Here is a 17,547-nt window from a genome sequence, read left to right as displayed (position 1 = left end):
AGGAAAGACAAGAACAGGAAAGATAAGTGAACAGTGCGAAAAATATAGTTTACATAAATCTCTTTGTATTACGTATATAACTCTGTGTATAATTGTTCTGGTAAATCCCCATTTCAATTGAACATCAAATTGAAATCTGTTGGTGTATTGTCGGCTATTTGGCTTATATTACTGAGTGAAGCGTCTCCTTCTTCTCTTAGGGGGGCACGGGGGGCCCAGTCGTCTAAGGCGCCGCGATTCGCTGTGCAGAGTTGCGTCCCTTGGGCATGCCAGAAACCTATGATTGGGGGTTCGAATCCCGGTTCGCCCCGATTATGTTTCTAGGTTTGTCAGCACCATACCAGTGCTCGTGGGTTTCACCGAAGTGGTAAACGTCTGAGACCTGCATCACTTCGGGCTTTCCTCCAACGTTATGCTGACATGCCGCGATATAACTGGAATACTGTTAAAAGCGGCGTTTAACCCAACTCACTCACTCACTCACTCACTCACTCACTCACTCACTTTCTTCTCTTAACAAAGAAAAATTGATATGCATTTTCACATTTACTACCACAAAAACATTCTGCTGTGTCTTTAATTCCTAGTCTACATAAATCATAATTTAACTGACTTACCTTATGTCAGAAGGTTACCAAAAACATAGCGGTGCATATATTGGGTCCAAGAATCCGTGTTTCTGACATTAGGCGTATCTATTCTCCCTTTAATTTCACTACACACATGTACCTTCCATTTTTTTCGACAGCATTGGTTTGAGGTATAGGGCGTGATTTGTTGCGCGATGACCTCCTTGAGACTTCAGTGACAGTGTATTTGCAACTGCCGTATAATGGCAGTCACATCTATGCTGATTGCGAGGTCGCCACCAAGCCGGCAACTCTCCGCTATTGAATGTATTGTTGACTGCAGGGGTATTGTAAGACGCTTCTGTCGATTTTACATTCGCATTATTTATTGCCTGTTCAGCCACACAAACAGAATAACAGTCGCCGTTTCAACTGATGTTCAATAAGTCAAAATATAAGATAGCTATGCCATAACTCGCAAAGAACAATGAAGAACGAAGTGTGGTTTATTGTTCAAAACATTGTTCTATCATGATGTCATTTCTCGAGATTCGAACATGCGCTCGCAACTTAATGACGTCGTATATTGGACGACGTTATTTTTGTGAGGGAAGAGTATGGTGAGTTGTTCCCCATAGATGTAGCTGGGCAACGTAGATAAACGCAATGGCCGAACGATCCAAAAGTGGGAGAGATATGACAATCGGTATTGGGAGAAAAGGTATAGGTAATCGACGCGAGGATTGTGAGAATATGCGGGAAATACCCACCTGTGCATAAAATGAACTTATCTGACATTGCCGAGGTCAGATTCTTTTGAGAGAGTCATCATTATTACAATACGGCTAAATATATTTTAAAAGCGTGTATATTTCATTATCATCCTTAAGAGGCTGTACATAATGTTAAAATTTCATATAAGAAATAAACGACTCGTGGTCGTCGTTTATCGTACAATAAAACACTGCAGGGAGAATAAACCACTCGGGAGTGCGGTCCTCATTGTTTATTCTTCCTGCAGTGTTTTTTTGTACGATAAACACCGAATACGAGTCGTTTATTCCTTAAATGTTGTTATTCATATGGTTTTTATGTTGGAAAACATGTCATATGCCACTGGAGAAAAGATAAGCACCACCCACTTATTATTTTCATATTTCCGAACCGCCATATAGCTTTGGAGATATCTACACGTGGCACTGATCTCATTGGATACAAACCCGTGAAGACCCGGGTTAGAAATGATCTTGTGTATGTGTATAATAGAAAGAGTACGTATTTATTTTCAGAGAGGTTCAGAGTTAGTCGACCGGTCGACTTGAAGTCAGCCGTCGTGATGCCGAACGAGGTGGAGTTGAAGTGGGATCCCCCCAAGAACCTCAGTGGAGTAACAGGGTTTGCTGTATATGTGGTGGACCCTATCACTAATCTCGAGACGCGGGAGGAGATCCCCATGGTGTACAATTACACAGTGACTAACCTCAAACCTGACAGACAATATATCATCCGGGTTACTTCCTTAGCAAAGTCACTTGACGGGAAGGGCACCCCTGCCATAAAAGTGAAGACTCTCAAATTTGGTAGGAGCGAGCATTTACCTCCCAGAGAACCTGCTTGAAAATATGTTTATTATGAATAAAGAAAATAATTAATTGATTGCGAGATTGAAATTGAAATGTGATCATCGTTGGCAATGTTATGATATTCTTGTGATATTCATTGGAATTGTCGTGTGTATGCAATAGCATAATATGTAATTATTATGACATAGATTGACGTGTTGCGGTTTGGACAAATCATAATGTAACATGTAACTTACATAACTGACAAAGGGTAACATATCATTGTTACGGCATGGGGTAACATGAAGCTCACCTGACCTAGGGTAACACGTGTCTTCACCGGCATTGGGTCCCATGTGCTCACACCGACAAATACATAAACTGCTGACTAAGCGTAACACGTACATCTGACATGGGGTAACACGTACATCTGACATGGGGTAACACGTACATCTGACATGGGGTAACACGTACATCTGACATAGGGTAACACGTACATCTGACATGGGGTAACACGTACATCTGACATTGGGTAACACGTACATCTGACATGGGGTAACACGTACATCTGACATAGGGTAACACGTACATCTGACATGGGGTAACACGTACATCTGACATAGGGTAACACGTACATCTGACATTGGGTAACACGTACATCTGACATAGGGTTACACGTACATCTGACATGGGGTAACACGTACATCTGACATAGGGTAACACGTACATCTGACATAGGGTCACACGTACATCTGACATGGGGTAACACGTACATCTGACATAGGGTAACACGTACATCTGACATTGGGTAACACGTACATCTGACATGGGGTAACACGTACATCTGACATGGGGTAACACGTACATCTGACATAGGGTAACACGTACATCTGACATAGGGTAACACGTACATCTGACATTGGGTAACACGTACATCTGACATGGGGTAACTCGTACATCTGACTTGGGGTAACACATACATCTGACATGGGGTAATACGTTCATCTGACATAGGGTAACACGACACGTACATCGGACATGGGGTAACTCGTACATCTGACATGGGGTAACTCGTACATCTGACATGGGGTAACACATACATCTGACATGGGGTAACACGTACATCTGACATGGGGTAACACGTACATCTGACATTGGGTAAAACGTACATCTGACATGGGGTAAAACGTACATCTGACATGGGGTAACTCGTACATCTGACATAGGGTAACACGTATATCTGACATGGGGTAACACGTACATCTGGCATGGGGTAACACGTACATCTGACATAGGGTTACACGTACATCTGACATGGGGTAACACGTACATCTGACATAGGGTAACACGTACATCTGACATAGGGTCACACGTACATCTGACATAGGGTAACACGTACATCTGACATAGGGTAACACGTACATCTGACATTGGGTAACACGTACATCTGACATGGGGTAACACGTACATCTGACATGGGGTAACACGTACATCTGACATGGGGTAACACGTACATCTGACATAGGGTAACACGTACATCTGACATAGGGTAACACGTACATCTGACATGGGGTAACACGCACATCTGACATGGGGTAACTCGTACATCTGACTTGGGGTAACACATACATCTGACATGGGGTAATACGTTCATCTGACATAGGGTAACACGACACGTACATCGGACATGGGGTAACACGTACATCTGACATGGGGTAACACGTACATCTGACATGGGGTAACACGTACATCTGACATTGGGTAACACGTACATCTGACATTGGGTAACACGTACATCTGACATGGAGTAACACGTACATCTGACATGGGGTAACACGTACATCTGACATGGGGTAACACGTACATCTGACATAGGGTTACACATACATCTGACATGGGGTAACACGTACATCTGACATTGGGTAACACATACATCTGACATGGGGTAACACGTACATCTGACATGGAGTAACACGTACATCTGACATTGGGTAACACGTACTGACCCGGACAAAGCGTAACGCGTATATTGACGTGGCGTAAACGTGAATTTGACATGCGGTAACACATGCATCTTTTATTGGGTAACACGTGCATCTGCGGACATTGGATAACACGTACGTCTTACATGGCATAACAGGTACATCTGACATGGGCCAGGGTAACACGTACATCTAACATGGAGTAATACGTACATCTGAAATGGCGTCACATGTGCATCTGCGGACATTGGGTTACACATTGGATAACACGTCAATCTGACATGGGGTGAGACGTACATCTGACATGTGCTAACACGTAGGTATGACATTGGACAACACATACATCTGATATTCGGTAACACGTACATCTGACATGGGATAACACATACATATGACATGGGGTAACACGTTCATGTGAGATGGGTAACACGTACATCTGACATGGGGTATCACGTTCATGAGAGATGGGTAACACGTACATCTGACATTTGATAACACATACATCTGACATGGGGTAACACGTTCATTTAAGATGGTAACACGTACATCTGACATGGGGTAACACATACATCTGACATGGGGTAACACGTACATCTGACATGTGGCAACATGTGCATTTAGCATTTGATAACACATACATTTGACGTGGGGTAACACGCGCATCCCACATGTGGTAATAGTACATCTGACATTTGATAACACGTACATCTAACATGGGTAACATCTACTTCTGACATGGATTGTCCCATTAACTGCGTACTGTAAGACCTCGTAACATGATATATTCCTGCCAAATGATTCGAGAAATCGAGAAATCTTCTACGGTAGAACCACGGAATGACTGACAATATGGGTCCCAGGTGTTTATAGAAGACTGAATGTTGAACACATAGAGCACCACTGCATAGTCTGGCACTGACAGTAGCGGCCTGGAGAGTTTGTGTCGCACCAGCATGGAATACACAAGGGAACGTGCACATGTTTTGTTACGTTCGTAGTACATTATCTATATCGTTATTTGTTTGGACTTGTAATTAGCATTGTTCAATAAACATAATATGTTATATTTAGCGTCTAGTTGTGTGTGTGGATTTACCCAGGACTAAATCTGGCGTGTGACACAGTAGCATGTCCTCAGTCAAGGCAGTAGACGTCAACGATCACGTTGTGTCACGATGTGCTGTGCCGGTCCCCCACACTACACTATATACACAAGCCTGTGTGTCACTCACCACTAACACAGCCCAGGTAGGTCTGTATCATTCTTCTGTGACTTGGGCGTGGAGTGTTCTTTCCGAACTAACATTGTTTTACAGCGCAGTTTGTTTCACAGTTCCATTGTTGAAATGCCGGCGTGTCTATCCTCATGTACTTTCAATCGATTTTTGAGTAGTATAGGCGATGGGGGTACGGGTACCTTGTCCAGGTATGGTTGCGGCAGAACCCCCATCATCTATACTACTATTCACTGCCTCTCACGATCTTAGCGCTACGATGATCGTAGGTTTATGTATTAGTATGTTACGATCGTCTTAGCGCTGGGATCGTTTTGTTGCAGTGTCCTGGTAGACAGGCGGTCGCGAAACGCGCTAACATCTGCATCTAACTAACGAAATGATGTATCGCTCACTTTACGAGTTCATTACAAACTCTGTGTGTGATTATGTTATCTCTGCAGCTCCTACGGACGTCACGGCCAAGGCTATCGACAAGTCCACGATTGTGGTCAAATGGAAGTTACCGGAAGACCCCTCAGTTAGAGTGTACCGGGGCGTCGATGTGGAGTACCGCCAGATGAACGACGAAGGGGCCGTGGTCAAACAGGAAGTGCAGCGGTATGCTGGAAGAGGCAATAGTCTTTACATCCGGGCACTGAATCCGGCCACCACGTACCAGGTCCAGGTTAGAGCGAGGACAGAAGTTGGAGAAGGAATACCAAGCGATGTCGTTATGGTCACTACTGACCCTGAAAGTAAGAATTATATATTTCTAAATTCCAATTGTCTTACAAGATCCCGATGGAACTGCACTAACGACTTAATAATTACTGATGGAGCTTAAGAAATGTTCGGACATCTTGTAAATAAGACGTGGATCTTTTAGATTCAAGTGATTTTTTTTCAAATATTGTAATCCTGAGATAACGAGGAATATTCTAAAATGCTGCACCTGACCAATCGGGATCTTTCAGTCCCCGAACCTCCATTCCGGCTGCAAGCTGTTGACATCACCCACAATGAGGCAGAGATCAGCTGGTCTACACGTACTCCTATCGCCAGACTGACGTCGTTCAACGTGTACGTCAGGGACGTCTCGACGGGACGTGATCGTTTACATCATATGAGGAGCAGCGGTGACAGCAGCTACAGAATCAGGGACCTACTCCAGGACAAGCAGTATGAGGTGACGATCAGCTCCGAGATCAACGGACAGGCGGGGAACCGATCTCTCCCAATACGATTTAGGACAAAACCATTTGGTGAGATAAATATGACCCACTTTGACATATGAGACCTTATTGGTGAAAAATCACATTTTGACTTTTCATTATATTTTAAAAATACAGTATATCGGCAAACAAAAGTACAATTCAGAAGCTTCATTTCATTGCTGAGATACATGCCATCAAACATTTGAACTCATTTTCCGACTTACAACTGTTAATGCTATAATTGAAGTTCTTAGACATAATGTCTGATGAATTAAAAGTAGATATGTAGACAAGATTTTGAAATAATGTTTTCTTTTCATTGCATTGCGAACTAGCGAGAGAAAAGTAAAAGATATTTTTGTCCGCACACGAGTTGTAAAAAATCTTTATGACGTCACATGACAATTGTACTCGAGCATTCATGAAGTCCCATTTCTCCTGGTGGGTCACAAATGTAGTTTTACATAGAGAGTGGGATGTGATATAGCCCAGTTTGAGCAATACCAAGCTATTGCACAATGGAGTACTCTAAGAATTGTCATTCAGAATTCACATATTGTACTCGCTTGAGGCTCGAGCCTGTGTCTTTGGCGTGACAAACGAACGTTTCAACCACTTGGCTTCCTTGACGCAGGTAGTACGTGACATTCGTGATGCTTTGTGTTGATGCTGCTTTCACGGCCGTTAAACGTCATCTGTTTAATCATTCCTTTTTTTCAGTTCCCGATGCACCCAATGATGTGAAAGCAGATGCTGTGAATGCGACCACCATCTTAGTAACGTGGGGGACTGCTAATGACCCAGTTTCACGATCGTACATAACGGGGTATCGCATCCAGTATGAAGAGCTGGCACGTTACACAGGAAGTAAGACATTGGATGTTAGCCGTGGGAACAGAGGCATGCTGACGTCATTGAACGAAAACACAACCTACAAGATACAGGTCCGCGGGTACTCTGAACGAGGAGATGGGAAACTGAGTACCCCCATTCAAGCAAAAACACGTACGTAAAAGCCGCCAGAGTGAGTGAGTGAATTTGTGAATGACTGCTTTAGATGTCGACAAGCCTGATCGGTCCCTTGGTGATTGCATGAGTGGTTGCACGAATGAGAGAGTGAGTATTCTAAATCGATTTCAGAAGTGCTGCAACAACAACCTTTACCCACTTGCCTCCATCGAATTTAAATCCCACAAATTATAATTCAGCTGCAGCAACTGATTTCAAGCTACTTCACTCTCTCAGGCGCGGTGCTTATTGCGTCACTGACACGAGCAGGCGATGAGGGTGATGGGACACTACTCGAAATTATCGACACTACTCGAAATTATCAGGCCGACTTAGCGTGCAACCGACTCTGGTTATCATAAACAGTGTGACATGGACATGGAAGTCTCACCTCTTTAGGTATTGCCTGTACAAATGGCTTCACAGCTATACCTCTAAAACTATTGCCTGTGTGAATTGCTTGATATTGTAAAACGGTGAATTCAATATTGAAATGCAGAGGTTAACCCAGAAATTGGTTCACACAAAACTAAATTGTAAATGACAAGACAGCATCAATAAGTAATCAATACATTGTATTTAGATACAGTTTCAAGTTTACGATAAGAAATGCAATACTATGAATCAAATAAGTGGAAGCAGCAATGAATAACAATCCCTCGAATTAATGTCGGTGCATTCACGAAAGTTCAGAATATTGTCACTGTTGAATGTCTCTGTTCTTGAAACCAGAATAGCATTGGAAGCTGACATCTGGCAGTGTTTCCAAATATATATCCAAACCGCACTTGCCAAGTATATTGGAAACCTGTCAGGTCGAAATGGCATCGACTCGCCCTCTTGTCGCTCTTACATAGGTACTACCCGTGAACATCAGGGGTAGAATAGGTCTTCAGATCCCATGCTTGTGGTAAGAAGCGACTAACGGGTTCGGATGCTCAGGCTCGCTGACTTGGTTGATGTATGTCACCGTATCCCAATTGCGTGGATAGATGCTCATAATGTCAATCACTGGATTGTCTGGTCCAGACTCGATTTTTTACAGATCGCCTTCATATAGATGGACTATTTCTGTGTGCGGCGTTAAAAAACACACAAACAACGAAAGTTACCGTGGTACAGCCAGGCTTTTCGAACACTGTCCCTACTTGAAACGTCTTGAATGGTCAGGTCTGCCTTGTTCGTGTGCAAAGGGGCAGATAACTCTAATTATAATGCAAAAAGGGAGCACTTGATATCTTTTAGTAGTATTTCAATCAACCGCCACTGATAAGCACTACAGACGTATCTACAACAGGCTTCACCGTCACTGACATGACCCACACATAAATATGCCACCTTTGAGTACATTAGAGAGTCGAATAAAGCAACCTGTGTTTATTTCCCTAGTGGTGTCACCACAACCCGTGGACCTCCAAGCTACCCTCGTCTCACACAACAGCATCCATCTATCCTGGGACGCCCCCATCCTTCTCCGCTCCATCACATCCTTCAACGTGTACGTCCACGACGACGTGACGGGCAAGGTGACGAAGACGTCTGTCCGGCCAGCAAAGGAGCACACAATCACTGGCCTCCAGTCAGACAGACACTACACTCTGACGGTGGCCTCTGTCGTGAAGTCACGTGAACAAGAGCGGTCACAGCCGCTAAGTGTCGCAACTCTTCCGTACGGTGAGACTGGGAAAATGATACTGATGGGTTGCTGTTAGTCGGAAAACAAAAATGATATACAGTGAAACTCCGTTAACTTGTAGATACCATCTAAATCACATTGAATTAACTTAAGCGGATATTTAATGTCAGACCTCGGAGCCGACAAGAATTCAGCATGGCAATGGAACTACATTTTCTCACAGGAATTCCTGTTTAAGAGGCTTTGCCTATTATCTGGCTGATCTACGTATTTTGAAGAAACAGACCTTGAATCAAAATACAACTGTGATATGAATAATGACATTCGGCTATGTTGAATTTTATGTGCGCATTATTTGAAAAGCACATTTACTCGATAAGCAATACCATAGTTAATGTTAAGATAACACATGTAATGTTCTCAACAAGTCCTGTTAATCCTGTCGGAATATGTCTATTGATTTGATGCCATAAATTTATGAGTGAGTGATTTTTATGCCGCTTTTAGCAATATTCCAGCAATATCACGGCGTGGGACGCCAGAAATGGGCTTCACACATTGTACTCATGTCGGGAATCGAAATCGGGTCTTCGGCGTGACGGGCGAACGCTTTAACCACTTGGCTACCAGACCGCCCCTATAAATGTTTAGATAAATGTAATACGAAATAATATCTCTTATTCTAATAATCTTCTTAACGCACGTGTGACATTTGCCGCAGTTCCTGATCCACCAAGTGACGTGGTAGTCGCAATCGTCAACGAGACGGCAGTGAAGGTGGAGTGGACGTTGATCAAGGATGACGCTCACGCCATCGTCAACTATCACGTGGCCTACAGCGAGCTGGGCCGGGCTGGGGTCAGCGAGGGCCGGACGGTGTCCCGGCGAAGTGAGAGGGTCGTGCTGTGGCCCCTGGAGATGGATACCAGCTACAATGTCCGTGTCCGTGCTGAGACGGCGTCGCAGAAGGGGGTGTACTCGCAACCGACAGTCGTCACTACACGTAGGTTTTAGGGGAATCAAACACATTGATATTTAACAGCAAGCCTATTTAATACTTTGAAATGGAAGTTACTCTTTTTCAGTAAATAGTTTAAGTATCTATGCTGTGAAAAAATGACACTTTTTTATGGATTACAACTTCTTTTATTCTTTGTACCACGTTTCAGAGCTGCTTCTTGCTTCTTCATCAGAATCATCTGATATGGGAGCAAGGAGTAGCTCTGTAACGTCCTACAGAGAATAAAAGAAGTTGCTGTCCAAAAATAGTGTCATGTATTCATGTTCTCCAAACTTCTAAATGCCTATCAAAGACTTCATCTAAGCTAGTCATCTGTTGTGGATCAACAGTCAATGTCTATTTATTACCACAGTTGCCTGGGAAAAAGCTTTCCAACAAAAGTCCCATAATAGCAGAAAGCACACACAATTGAGTTTGGTCAAGTTCAAATGTCTATATAAGGGCAATGCCCTCTTAGTAACAATAGCCAGTGGAATTATTACCTTTCAACTTTTTCCATTTGAAAAACAAATCGCCAGCAGGCCTTCATTGTTAACCAAATATAATGGCCGAACAAATATTGCATTTTGGCCATTTTGTGTCCTAGAAGAGATCAGTGCTCATTCTCTGCCTTTCCTGAACATTTTCGTCTTTCAGGGTACAGGTAAGAACATTTTATCATCCCCCGTCACGATGTGGGGCGGGGATATAGGAACGCAGTTCGTTCGTACGTGCGTCCGCTTCTCAATGTGGACAACTTTTCTATAAAAACTATTACACACTGATGTTATTGGCTACGATCTCAAAAGGGTTCGAAAATTGGTGTTGTACATTCAGCTTTTATGGCCATTGCTCCATGCTTTTCAACTTGTATACTATGTGAAATTGTGGTCAACTTTCTGGGAAACAACTGCCGTTACATGAATGAAACTTTACAAGCTCATCTATGAGATATTTGTGAAAAATGAGTGCGTAAACTGGTTCCGTCTGGTGCATTGTGTGTGCAATGGGAGCATGTTCGCTTTGTTTTGTTTTGTTTGTTTTTTAACGCCGCACTCAGCAATATTCCAGCTATATGACGGCGGTCTGTAAATAATCGAGTCTGGACCAGACAATCCAGTGATTGACATCGTGAGCATCGATCCTCGCAATTGGGATCGATGACATGCATCAAACCAAGTCAGCGAGCCTGACCACCCGATCCCGTTAGTCGCCTTTTACGACAAGCATAGTCACCTTTTACGGCAAGCATGGTTTGCTGAAGACCTATTCTACCCTTAAATCTTCACTGGTCGTTAGTTTGCTACTGAAGTTGGCTTATCTGAGAGATATTTATCAAGGCTGAGTTAGGGACCTATGATGTGTATTAATTCCACATTTAATGACATAATGATGACATAAAGCGGCCCAAGTGGCTATCTCCTTTTAAGGGTTGTTTATATTCACAACTATATGAACAAACTAAATTCTAATGCGCCCCAAGGCTAGGGATAGTGATAACACTGTTTTCGTGTTTGATTTCCCCATGTAGCTTGTAACTTTCATATTTCAGTTGCATCCGACAAGCCTAACGACATCGATGCATCGAACATTCAGTTCAACCAAGCCGACATCACGTGGTACGCCCCGACAAAGAAACGCAACATCACAGAGTTCCGCTTGGTGGTCTCTGATACCGTGACAGGGGAGAAAACTCGTTTGAATATACCTCCCGTTACTGAGTATACTGTCACGGAGCTATACCCGGACAGGAAGTACATAATCACAGTCCGGTCAAGGATGGGTGCGCTAAGAGGCAAGAGGTCGGAGGAATATGTATTTAAAACATTACCCTATAGTAAGTATGGACATGAGCAGTTATTAATCTCTGAGTATGTGAGTGAGTGAGTGAGTGAGTGAGTGAGTTTGGTTTGAGGCCGTTTTAACAGTATTTCATGTGTGATGTAAGTCTTAGACACTTACTACGTTAGTAAATATTCATTGCAAATCTAGGATACAAACCCACGATCGTAAGGGACGCAACTCTGCAGAATGAATCGTGGCGCTTTAGGCGACTGGGCCAAAGCAATCACTCGGTACACTAATTCGGAAAGGATGTTGCAATGGGGTTATTTGGGTTAACACAATTGTTTTCAGCAAGGTTGGATGTGATTGTGTATACACTCTGCCTCAGTACCCTTGGCACCGGCCAGCGTCACCGTTGTCCCCGCGAATGACACTTCCCTTGTGGTGGAGTGGATACCAACCGTGAATGATCAAACCCGGCGCTTCGTCGTACGCTACAACATCGTCTACGGCAGGCAGAGAGACAGACCCGAGAATGAGGAGAGTCTTCAGGTTCCAGGAGACACCAGCATGGCTGTCATCACGTCACTGGAGCCCTACACCACGTACAGAGTGCGCGTGCGCGCGGAGACGCTGACTGAGACGGGACAGTATAGTCTACCGATTCACTCATCAACATGTGAGGAGATACATGTCTTCTTAATCTTATCGCTTTTTAATGTCTGCAGTTCATCATTTTAATTGGCTTCAAGAATATGCTCTGATATTTGGACCATATCATATGCTGAATTTGCATGAGATTATTCTTGAATGCACCGATAATGTATGATGTCTCAGCTATTGCTAATCCTCACCAGTAAAATCGGACAAACCCGTTTCACTGAGACCAACACGGCTAGAGTTCAACCAAGCTGACGTGACCTGGAACGCCCCCATTGATGAGCGGGATATTACAGGCTTTGAACTTGTGCTTAGTGACGTCACGAGCGGGAAGATGACGCTCCTGAACACGCCCCCTACCACGAGATACACCCTGAGGGACCTCAAGCCTGACAACGGGTATACACTGACTGTGACGTCACAACTCAGAAGCCGGAAGGGGAAGACGTCGGAGAAGATGACGTTCAAGACGTTGCCGTTTGGTTAGTTTCACATCAGCAGTCAGCGCATGCAGTATCACATATATCACTCATTACTATGAATACACAATGGTATTGTTTCAACGACCTCAGTTGGCGATATCATTGCTTAAATACAGGGCAATGGCATTTTCCTAATGTATCCTCGTGTCTCTGACTTCCTCCTACGCCTGTCACATATGACTGTCTACTACGTCTGTCACCTTTGTCTACTACGTCTGTCACATCTGACTGTATACTACATCTGCACATCTGACTGTCTACTACATCTGCACATCTGACTGTCTACTACGCCTGTCACATCTGACTGTCTGCTGAGTCTGTCACATCTGACTGTCTTCTACAACTGTCACATCTTACTGTCTTCTACGTCTGTCACATCTGACTTTCTCCTACGTCTGTCACATCTGACTGTATTTACTGCATCAGTCCCGGAAGCTCCGACCAACGCCGATGCAACAGCCATCAGCGATACCTCTGTGTTGGTGGAATGGACGTCCACTGATAACGACGAGACTCGCGACTACATCCTGCGGTACCACATCGCCTACCGCAAGATGGGGAGTCCAATGGCGGCTGAGGACAGCGTGCACGTGGATACGGACACAGACGAGGTCGCCATCGCTCTTCTGGACGCCGACACCGACTACAGGATCCGAGTGCGGGCTGAAACTCTGACGGAGGAGGGGAAGTACAGCAGACCCATCAGAGTCAAGACCTGTGAGTAGTGGCGTCTTAACTACATGAGGGTCCTGATTGGGGGGGTCCCATAAGCAGTAACCAGTAAAATTTAGGGTACTTTTTGATTAAGCAGTAATTTTTCTTCTTTTTCAATAAAATCGTCGCGAAAATCTTTTTGGGTCGCATATTTGTTTCACAAAAATGCCAAATGAATTTTTCAACAAATATTATATTAATATCACCAGGTTATTTTACCTTTCATTTCATCCTGGCAATTCATATTTTTAATACCGGGTAAAATCTAAAATCGCTAAACATTCTAGACTGGTCCCCTGCGTTAGTTGCGCAGCCTGCTTTCTGTGGCGAAGCATTTGGGTCTTGAAGACAGACTGTTTTTGACCATTTTAATCATTTTACGATAAGCAGTAAATTATTCATTTAAGTTAAGCAGTTATTTATTGGTATTTTCCGTTGAGCATTTACGATAAAAAAAGATGAATTTTATGTTTACGACAGTGTTTGAAGGGTGTTTTACGTTAAGCATTAAAACCTATCAGGACCCTCCTACATAGCCCAACGTACCTGTCTTGAAGTCCCACCTCTGTCCCATAGAAGTGAGGTGAGGTGAGGTGAGGTGAAATGGGTTTTGAAGTCGCTTTCAAGTCAATGTACTAGTCTTATATAGCGACTTGCATGCACCTGTGTGTGTGTGGTTGTTTGGTTTAGTCCGGACTGATGCCGATTTATAGTGCTAGCCAATTGAGATACCATGACGCAGTTTAACATGAATACTCCACTCAGACACAGTGTACTGATTCCGAGCCGACCAGTCCTTGTTTTAACCCCTTAATGCCGAGCAGACAGGGTAACAACAAGGACCATCTGTTAACGTCTTTTGGTATGACGCGGCCGGGGATCGAACCCTGGACCTTCCGCTCTCCGGGCGGACGATCTACTAGTCTACGACTCTACAGAACTATCACCATACGATGTGATAATGTATGGAAAGAATGGGACGGTGTGGTAGTCCAATGGTTGAAGCATACTCTCGTTACGCACAAGATCCCTACATGGTATATTACGTGGCGCCCATTCTTGGTGCCCTCGATCGAGATATTGCTTGTATTTGCAAAAATCGACATAAAACCATACTCACTTTTCGAAAGAGGTTGTTATTGGCAGAACGGGTATGGGTGTTTACAATATAGACATCAGTTGTGTTTTTATATTTTTGCAGTAAAATCTGACAAACCTTTGCAACTCGCCGTGAAAAGAGTACAGTTCAACCAAGCTGAAGTGTCTTGGAACGCGCCGATCAGCGAACGAGGTATCACGGGCTTTAAGCTCACGCTTGCTGATGTTACGGGCGGGGAGGTGACATTCTTGGACGCGCCCCCGAATGAACGCTATACACTGACAGGTCTCGAACCCGACAACGGATATACTGTCAGTGTGATGTCCCAACTCGGGGATAAGGAAGGGAAGATTTCAGACATGCTGGAGTTTAGGACCTTGCCGTATGGTTAGTATATCACCCTGGTGATGTTGAGGATATTCTACCGATATACGTAAGTATCTGAACGTGTTACACCTGGAATGTCGGGGATTTCCTACTGATAAAATTAAACGCAATAAATATAGTTTCAGTTGGTAAAGGACCCAAGTTGCTCAGAGGTCAAGGTCGCCGCGGTGCAGAGTTGTGTCCCTTAGCTTCTAGGATCCTTTCGTTGCGGGTTTGACTCCCGAGGCCGTCGGAAGTGTGTGGAACATGTGGAGGTGAACTTGAACAACCTGCGTCGCTTTGTGATGCACAGCACACGTCCTGATACAGTCGTAAAACTCATCTAAGCGGTGTTCACTCACTCATTATTAGCATTTAACAAGTTAAGCATTTATTCCATTTACTCTGGTAAAGCGTAATAGTGTAAAACCCTCGACATCGATCTACAAGTATCAATGCTCTCAAGACCAGGATCAGTACCACGGAGATTTATATTACAAGTGTATATTCAACCTAACAGATGTATTTTTACAAACACCTTTAGCGTTTGTTATGAAGTACCTTCAGTACATGTAGTCAGGGAAGAAGCACTGGTACTGCCTAAGTCTCTTACAGTATTCCACGCTGAGGCTGGAGTCCATATGGTATATCATACCTGTGCAGCAACACACGGTACAGCTGTGAATAATATTAATAAAATTTTAATAAATCGTGTCAATTTGTTGAGACTGAATGATTTTTTTACTTTTAAAAAACGATAGCTGTTGGGTATTGGCAGCATAAACAGAATGGAATTATACCTGTCTTGAAAAGCACTCTCAAGATCGAAAAGTACTATCTGGATTGACGAGTACTAAATGGATAAGAACACTATGTGGATAATGAGCACTCTATGGATTTAAGAGCAATTTATGGACTGAAGAGCACTTTCTGGATTGAAGAGCACTATATGGATTGAACAGCACTATCTGGATTGAACAGCACTATCTGGATTGAAGAGTACTAAATGGAAAAGAACACTATGTGGATAATGAGCACTATATGGATTTAAGAGCAATTTATGAATTGAAGAGCACTATCTGGATTGAAAAGCACTATCTGGGTTGAAGGGCACTTAATGGATTAAGAGCACAATGTGGATTGAACAGCACTATCTGGATTGAAGGCACTAAACGGATTAAGAGCACTATATGGATTTAAGAACAAAGTGTGGATTGAAGAGCGCTATGTGGATTTAAAAGCACAATGTGAATTGAAGAGCACTATACGGATAGAAGAACACTCTAGATAGAAGAGCGCTATCTGGATTGAAGGGCACTAAACGGATTGAAGAGCACTATGTAGATTGAAGAGCACTATATGAAGTGAAGAGTCAATGTGGATTGAAGAGCTGTATTTAGGTTGAAGAGTCAAATGGCATTAGAATGTAGATCACACTGCAGTCTGTGGCTTCAGTCAGTATGGCTGCCATTGTGGACAGATGATCATCAATTCTCGCGACATACCTCTATTTGCAATATATCTGCCATTGGTGACTTTCCCATCGTATCACACGGTACGGTGTACAACCTTTGCCAACATCTATCGTGTACGTGTGGTGTCAATAGCCGGTTTATATCAGTATTGAAACATTGCTTTCATTATGCACATTTTCTGAGGTTTCTTCCTTGTCCCTTTGTTTCTTGGTAGTTCAATGCTCGAAGACCTTGCTTGAGATTTACATCTGTCTTTCTACAAGCACAATACTTGCCGGGATGTGCGAGAACAACAAAAGCAACCTTTGTTACAGGAACCAACACCCTATTGGTGTTTCATTATGAAAGTTCTATGATGACAAGAATGAATTTAAGCTTCCAGAAACATCCCACAATTAACAATATGGTTTGTAAGAGGAGTTGTATGAGTTCCGGTGACACATGCACCGTTTAGACTCACAGCTTTCTGATTTAGTTGTACTATGTTTATAAGTCAATATCCAACGACAGTTGTACGATGTTACGTTTGTCGCTTCCAAATGTGCTTGTGTCTATATATCCAGTGTCAAATATGCTATTTGCTATGTGGTATGTCGATGTAGTTGTCATAATTTAAAAGTAAAGGACATGGAGATTGTGTCTTTCTTGTGTCATTGACAAACAGGTTATATTTCTGAGAGTATATTGTCTGCATTTCGTCATGCTCTTTAACAATGTGCCTACCATAAAGAACGGACATGAAACCAGATAGCGATGTGTCACTTATGATTTATTTTGT

General features: G+C 43.3%; 1 protein-coding gene across 5 annotated transcripts in view; it reads left to right on the top strand.

Annotated features, from left to right (window-relative positions):
• LOC124142186 (protein sidekick-2-like) overlaps window positions 1-17,547 on the top strand; it is a 118,221-nt gene that overhangs the window by 49,361 nt on the left and 51,313 nt on the right. For 3 of the 5 annotated variants that reach the window (XM_046510489.2, XM_046510490.2, XM_048400058.1), the window contains exons 9-19: window positions 1,859-2,149; window positions 5,792-6,085; window positions 6,305-6,592; window positions 7,265-7,549; window positions 8,942-9,226; window positions 9,910-10,191; window positions 11,741-12,025; window positions 12,362-12,652; window positions 12,831-13,115; window positions 13,542-13,832; window positions 15,031-15,315. In XM_046510489.2, coding sequence (XP_046366445.2) covers window positions 1,859-2,149; window positions 5,792-6,085; window positions 6,305-6,592; window positions 7,265-7,549; window positions 8,942-9,226; window positions 9,910-10,191; window positions 11,741-12,025; window positions 12,362-12,652; window positions 12,831-13,115; window positions 13,542-13,832; window positions 15,031-15,315 — 3,162 coding nt within the window. The remainder of the gene's footprint in view (window positions 1-1,858; window positions 2,150-5,791; window positions 6,086-6,304; window positions 6,593-7,264; window positions 7,550-8,941; window positions 9,227-9,909; window positions 10,192-11,740; window positions 12,026-12,361; window positions 12,653-12,830; window positions 13,116-13,541; window positions 13,833-15,030; window positions 15,316-17,547) is intronic. The other 2 variants (XM_046510491.2, XM_048400057.1) reach the window with 2 other exon arrangements.

The sequence above is a fragment of the Haliotis rufescens genome, unplaced genomic scaffold, assembly GCF_023055435.1.
Source record: "Haliotis rufescens isolate VD_foot unplaced genomic scaffold, xgHalRufe1.0.p SCAF_2, whole genome shotgun sequence".
Taxonomy (NCBI): Eukaryota; Metazoa; Mollusca; class Gastropoda; order Lepetellida; family Haliotidae; genus Haliotis; species Haliotis rufescens.
The sequence above is the reverse complement of the archived record's forward strand: the minus strand, read 5'-3'. Positions and strand labels throughout refer to the sequence as shown.